General features: G+C 35.9%; 1 protein-coding gene across 1 annotated transcript in view; it reads left to right on the forward strand.

The window, feature by feature from the left end:
* kcnb1 (potassium voltage-gated channel, Shab-related subfamily, member 1) overlaps window positions 1–7,945 on the forward strand; it is a 44,196-nt gene extending 36,251 nt beyond the window's left edge. The window contains 1 exon segment of the mRNA XM_032550029.1: window positions 2–7,945. Within this exon segment, the coding sequence (XP_032405920.1) occupies window positions 2–1,078 (1,077 nt within the window). The 3' untranslated portion in view covers window positions 1,079–7,945.

Below are 7,945 nucleotides of genomic sequence, written 5' to 3' on the forward strand. Positions count from 1 at the left end.
TGAGAGACCTCATGACAACCACCTGTCCCCAAGTCACTGGAAATGGGCGTCCAAAAGAGCTGCATCAGAGACAAGTTCAAACCGTTCCTTCAATGCCCAAGAAATCGGCTCTCCCTGCAAAGCTCGAGACACCAGTCCCCAAAGATTGAATGTCGAGAAATTAGAAGAGATGTACAGCCAGATGGCAAAGACACAGTCACAACCTAACCTCAATGCAAAAGACAGAGGGTCCAGAGTTAGTAAACAGAGAGATGAGATAGAGCTTGGAGCCATTCATGACTATGGACCATCAGTGCTAGGAGCCAAAGATGGAGTGGGGGACATGAAAAGCTTATCTAGCATAGATAGCTACATCAGTTGTGCTACAGACTTCCAAGAGAATCCACGATATCCCCACAGTCCAGCAGCAGACATTGGTCTTAAAGAAAGCACACGGTTTACTTTTGGTCCAGTTACAGTTTTGTCTCAGCACATTAGTAAAAAAATTGGTCATCAAATCATAGGGCAGCATGAGTCTGTGCTGAGTCCAGGATTAAAATCCTCAGGCCCAGAGAATACAAGAAGATTCTTGTTTTCAGGAAACTCCTCAAAAAGCCTTAAAGGAGGCTGCCGTAGCGACGGGGATTCGGGGCCGTCCCCACTTTCAGACAGCTCAGTTGTCTCAGACCAGTCTCTTTTGAGTCCCGAAGCATCTGTGTACACCACTGCCAGCAGCAGGACCCCTCCAAAGTCACCAGACAGCACTGCCATGGCCCCTACAGTTTTCACTTTCCATGACTCCTCAATCAGCAAATACATAGATGCTGATACGGATGACGATGAGCACCTCCGGGACATTACTGAGGCCAGTCCCTCAGATCGTCTACTGGCTGGTGGCAGCCCAAAACGCAGTATTAACATAAATTACCAGAGGGGGACTAACCATTTAGAAGCAGCCCAAAAGATGTTGGGTCAGAACTGTTACTTTCCCCTTGAAGGTATTCGTGGGAAAGCTCATGAAAATCATATAGGACCTGACCCAGCACGTAGACCAAAGGCTGAGAGGGGACGACAAAATACTTTGGACAAAGGCCTTTGAAGTATAGGTTATCAGAGACACATGGAACGCAGGTGGACATATGGTTATTGACAAAAGCACCTGGCAAACAGAGCTACTCAATAAGCCAGAGACAAAGAAAGGTATAGAGAAAAAGGCTCTCATATTTCGCAAATAACCTGAGCATGCCGCTAGGGCAACAAGCTATGTCAATACATGTTGGGAATACTTTGGAAGAAAAGTACCTTAAGTTGGAGAATGTCACTGCCCCTCCTTTGAGTTAATTCCTGTGTGCTATATTTCACATCGACAAAGAACACCCCCAAATAGCCAGTGGGTTTGTTTAAAAACGCCGAGTCAGCAGAGAGATTGAGCTATGGATATAACTGGAAGTAACACAACAAAATAATGATTTCAGCCAAAGGGTTTTTTCAGTTCCATAAAAAAACAAAGTCCACCTTCTTGTAGTGACTCCCAATTATTATTATTTTTTTTATTATTGGAGACATACCAGAGGACCTAGAAGCCTATAAGCTACATATTGTGCCCTCCATTCCCAAACCTGGCCTTAATCATTTACATTTGCAGGGGTGTGCATACGTGTGTGAGATAATTTGAATATGAATGAGTGAATTATGAGAAACTGATGTAAACAAAATCTTAAAACAATCTAACCTGATTTATTTTTTTATAGATAAGAGAAAGTCCCTTATACAGAAGTGATTTGCTTGTCTACAATGTCAGATTTCTATGTAATACATAAGGTTTAATGTCTTTGCTTAAGGTCTGCAGTTATCACAGGATCCCACTCATTTCTCATTGCATGAGCCTCATGGCCTCTCTTTAGCATCTGTCCTGCTATCTTTTAGGTTTACATGTTGTGTATAGAATGGATGAATAGAGTCTGCCACTGGATTTTTTTAGTATTGTATGACGTTTTATGAGGATAAAGGTGGACCTTAGCTGAAATATTGGTTAAAGAAAAATGAGAAACATCTCAATTGCCTGCATAAAGTGATAGCACATGCACACTCCCACAACATCAACTTAAAAACATGAATTGGCAATGAATACAGTTATAGAAATGCTTAAAGTGGACTTATCTTGTAATGTTTTACAATGTACTCACATGAAGTTCACATTTGAGTGGCAGATTCTCAGAGTGTGTAAGCTTTGATTTGACTGACATTGAGTTTTAAATAGTTGAATAGGATACAAGAACAAAAAAAATGGGCTTTCCTTCTTGTTTCTCAACGTAATTAATTCTATTAGCACTGACTATGTTCAAGGATGATTTTATCACCATTTATATATAGTCACCAGATTTGATCCTCACTCACAAATGCACACGCCTGTTGAAGATAGCCACCGGCTACATAGATACCGATATTTTCCATGGAGACATGATTCAACCAACATTGCTTTCAAGAGGAAAGCAAAGGTTTGTTAATTAGTGTTGGAGGTCTGCATGTCACAGATGCTTGTAGGCATATATCCTCACTGATTAAAGACATGTCCATAATGTGGCAGGAGTCTATGATAGTTGCATGCCAAATTCACTCCTCACTGTGTGTTTTTTATGAACAATGTGTCATTACAAACTTATGATGTAAGAATCTGTAAAGTTCAGCAAATGCTCCATATCCAACATTTTTGTATCTTTATATCATACCTCAGAAAACTAAATTCGCCAGCTTGTTTACATTGCCCTATACAGCACTGTAAAAAGGTGATAGCCCCTCACACATTTCTTCAGGGGTTTCTGTTGCTTTTTTTGACATGCTTAAGCATTTCACGTCACCCCAAAAATTTTCACACCCAGTACAACTAACCAGTGGGAATACAAAATGATGTTTTCAAGTCATGATTTTATTTGTCCGCCTTTTTTTATTTACGTGTGATTAACTACATTATTTTTTTCATCAAGGGTGGCAATTTCATAAGCCACCCTTAGGGTTGATTATGATCATATCAGGGGAATTTAAAACAAGAAACCAAAACTCTTTAATAGTATTTGTCTGACAACATGAACCATAGTAAGAGATTTCAAACTATTTTTTTCTTTAAACAAGGCATAATGCTGAAAAACCATCCATTGTGTTTGAATTAAAACAATTCTGCAAAGAACAGTGGCCAAAAATTTCTCCTTAGGGAAATAAAAGTCTCTGTCAGTTTACTCAAATACCTGATGGGAGAGTTTGCTGCCAGCTATGAGGGTTATGTGACGATTACTTTTATACATAGGGCCACATTGTTTAGGTTGTTTCCCCCCCCTCTAATAAGGGAAAACATCATTTGAATAATACATTTTTTATTTCCTCAGGCTATTTTGTTAGATTGGAAAATCCTTTGGTGACATTTAAGTGAGAGAAGAAAAAAAGCAAACATAAACAAACAAAATGTGCAAGGGACCAAATCCTTTTTACAGCACAAAACAAGCACAAGTATGGCCATGAGGGTCTGCAGATGTACATCTGCAGATGTACCATTCTTGCTCAGTCTATGCCACTCTGACACCACTAAGCTAGGCCTAAAATAAAGAGGAAGAGCAAGCAAATTTTCTTTCATTGATTTATGTGTTTTTTTTAGATGGATAGAAGAACATCTCCAAACTAGAAAGACATCTAGCAAGGAATTCAGAACTTGCTGATTATTATTGTTGAGTAATAAAGCACAGCAACAGCCATAATTAATCTCTTTACCTAATTTACCAAAAGACAAAGCATCAAAAATTAAAATTTTGGTCTAATATTGTAATGAGCATAATCCCTTGTTTAAAAAGATGCTCCATACTTCATATCCACAATACTCTGCTGGTTGCCACTCGCTCCCATCCAGGAGTTAGCACCAGGTCAGTGCTCCCCTAACTACATTATGCAAAGTGGACAAACTATTTTATATCTCTTCAAATATTCTATAACCATAATATGTACTGCTTTAACATTATTTATAGAATGCAGGTACTCCAGATACTCATCAGTGGAAGACAAGATGAAATACCTTATGTGGCATTGTTGCATTCTTTATCTGAATTCAGCAGAGCATCAAGTGACTCGTACTACTTCTTTGTATCTTCTTCTGCAAATCAAATACCATCAGATTTTATGAGACATGCAAATTAATGCAGATTACATGTCACAGATTGCAATGGCCTTTGAGAAACTGTTGTTTTTTACTGTCTAATCAACTTTTCCTCTACATGAGTACACAAACCCTCAGATAATATGGCCGAGCTACTCAGCACTGTGTGATGTTATTTGCTTGGCAGACCAGTTTGAATGGTAACATTTGATTTTGTTAGACTTTGTAAATTGTTTAGATGATAAAACTCTGGTTTTTATCAATTAGATTTGTTTGGTTTTGTTTCGATCACACTGTCATTTAGTAAATGAGGCTCAGAGTCATGTTGAAGAAATAGCTACATCCCCTGCATAAATCACTCATTCATTATTAAAAAAAACAATCTTTCAACACATAGTCATAGGACATAGTCATACTGTAAATCAAAAGTTTGAACATTTGGCAGAAAGTACACTTGTAGCTCATGAAATACACACAGAAAATATCCCTAAAAGCAAATCGAAGTTTGGTGGTGTATGATCAATAGATGTAGCTCAATTTCACAAAGTATAACAAAATCAAAATACTGTCTTACTGTTAGGTGGGAAAAAATGTCAGTAACAGAAGTTAGACAAAAATCCCAAAATAAAAACATGTGAAACAAGATATTTTTTCATTTCCAGCAAAGAAAGAAATAATTCAACAAAGAAAAAAATGAATCACAATCTGTGCTCCAGTCTATCATCTATCAATATTGTGTTTCCCAGTTCCATCATTAAAACACATGATGAGGAAACATGAAATTTCAGCAGAGTTTCCAGGACTGGTAGAGTTGATCCCTCCCTCCAACATTTCTGGGGTACATATGGTAGATTTTTTCCTTTAAACTCTGTCATTTTTTATGTCTTCTTTCATCACACCAAGGTTTATGGGAACAAATATGTTTGTAAAAAAGGATCTAAGTCATTTACAGACCCAGACCAACTGGTGAAACAGTAAGTAAAAAAGCCATTGGACTAAAATGAATGTAGTTTTTAAAAGTAATAACAGAATCCAACTGATTTAGATGTTTTTGACTTGTGGTGAAAAATCCAATCACAAATCCTGATTCTGTTTTCAGTTTTAATCACAGAGTTGGACCATTTCATATTGCTCTCCCTTAGTGAGAGTAGCTGAGGTGTGAAAGGAATAGCAATGACTGTGAGGAGCAGAGGGGAGCCAAGCTTGTTTGTGTGTGCGTTACCACTGGGAAGCATTAAAGCAGCAAGGGCGCTGCTTAATGGAAAAGAATGAACTGTATTCAATGGGAATGTGTGTTTGTGTTGTTGGATTCCTGTTTTTATTTTCTTCCCAAGTACATCTGCTATTTTGGCTGAAACAAAATACAGTATAAAGAGAAAAGAATAACATTTTTTTTCCACATGACACACAAAAATAAAATTTTATATTGCAAATGGCATGTTTAACACTAGGGTAAATACTACACAATTCAACCTGTATTTCAGCATCTTATTTTTTTAGGGAGAAAAATCAATAAACTGTTATTTTAACAAGTGCTCCGTTATAGTACACATTCTGCTACTATCTAATAAAACATTGCCATATGTCTAACGCTTGACTACTGCTGCACAAGAACTGCTGGAAGGCATTGCACATTTCCTCAGATGGACAATAAAAATGGCTTTGTTTACATTCATAGATACATGTATTCTGTTCTCGATAGCCATGTGTGCTTACATCGAATTTGATGATTTTAAATGGTTAATTTCTGTAAAAACAGCTGCTAATCATTCATAACCAGCAGTCAAATATGTGTCATCTTTCACTATATGGTGACCCCTAAAAAGAAATTATATTATATTTCATTATATGACAGTCACAGATGTCCTTTAAAGTTAACAATGTAACCTAAAAAAAAGTATACATACAAAAACTGCTCCTGAAGCATCATGTGATCCTTTTATTTGTTTTTTCTATACTACAATATAGTCAGGGACCATTACTGCTGAAATATCTCTGAACAATGATGACAATCAATATTTCATCAGAAAGCAGCAAGCTCTACTTCAGAGAATTGAGATTTATTGTGAAGATACAAATTTATAGCCATGCACAAACACACCCCTGCTGAAATAAGCACCAGAATCCCAACAAGTGTTGATACTTTTAATCTTTTTGACCAAGAAAACACTAGGCAAGAAGTTGAATTTGATACTTAGACTGTAATACTGTGACACAGAGCAAACATATTATTACATAATGTATGTTCTTACAATTAATCTCGTTTTTATTTGCTAGCAGAATTATTTGGGATTGTTAAAGTGGGGTTATGTGGAATAGTTGTAAGCAGTTAGTATCTTGTGTAAAAAATAGTTTTCAAAATATCTGCTTGGATAAAGAGAGATTATTTTTGGCATTGAAAATCAAGGTAATGATTGGTTCAGTTTCAAAATGTTGCATCTTAAAACTCCAATTTAATTATTTTATTGCTTTACCAATCTTCAATCTTCAAACTATATTTACATAAGATGGTTATCCAATTCACTTCAGTTCATTTATAAAGAGCCAGTTAACAGAAATGATTATTTTCAGACTTTTTACAAGAAATGTAATATCCAGTTCAAATCTATGTATATCAAAATCAATAATCAAATTAATCAGAATCATACCAATACAATATGATCATATCCACAGTTTTATATATTCATTTACAAAAAGGACCAATTATTCATTATCATAATATAATTTTTGAGGTAGGAGGTTTTTTTTAAGAGGGTAGAAATCCACTTTGTCTTAAAAAAAAATTAATCAGGAAAGATACTGACCTCTACTCACTGTCCACAGAACCCTATTTAAAAAAAATCAAGTTGTCTTTTTAGGGCATGCCAGGGTGCTCCAATTTTAATGGAAGCCAATATGAAACGAACCGTACAAAGCACCTTTTAATTTCCTAACCTCCTAGTAGAGATATTTACTCAAATTAAAAGACTAAATTATGTTTGTGTGATTTTAGTTAAAAAAAAAAAAAAAACATTTCAAGAAGAGCACAGATTCTTTCATTATAACCATACTCTCAATTGTCTTATAAGACTCCCAAGTGTACAGATAAATTCATTAGGTTAAAATCTAAAGTGTAATTAGGTTGTTAGCTGATATATTTCACAGTTTAAAAGTTTAAGTCTTCTGCATTTATTTGATAGAACCCCATAGGTCCTTTAAAGAGCATGTGGTAGTTTTAAAAACCCAATAAGAATTTTTTTTATTAGCTGCACACACTGAATCTAACACTGTATTACAGGGTTGGGGTTGATTCAGGATGCCTTGATGGAGTACACTCATCACATGCGACACCACATAAATGAGTATTATTAGAGAATGAAAGTACAATAAAACCAACAGTACAACACAAAATGTCAGATATATTTTTTTAAGGTTTACACTCCAAGTGGAATTGACCCCAACCTTGCCTAAGCCATTGATCTTTGTAAAATACACACTGTTTCCAGGGAATTAAATAATAATAATAAAAAAAGATATTTGAACGACCTTAGCCAGCTCTTATACGATGTTGTTTGTAGGTCTCGAGGCTGTCTGTTTTGTAAAAGAAAAAACCACAGAGAACATTTTTACCCATTGACTTTCTATGCTGTTGTTTCTGTATAAGTGTTCTACTGTTCAGTGCATGTTGTAACTTTGGCGTTGTGACTGGTTGTGATTCACACAGAGCCAGTACCTGTCATGTACAAAAAAAATGTGTCTGAATGTCTTAAGATATTTCTATTTCTTATGAAAAAGCAACATTTCCCTTGAATGACTCAAAATGAAATAAAGCAAATCACTTTACAGTTT

This window comes from Xiphophorus hellerii, chromosome 20, assembly GCF_003331165.1.
Source record: "Xiphophorus hellerii strain 12219 chromosome 20, Xiphophorus_hellerii-4.1, whole genome shotgun sequence".
Classification (NCBI taxonomy): domain Eukaryota; kingdom Metazoa; phylum Chordata; class Actinopteri; order Cyprinodontiformes; family Poeciliidae; genus Xiphophorus; species Xiphophorus hellerii.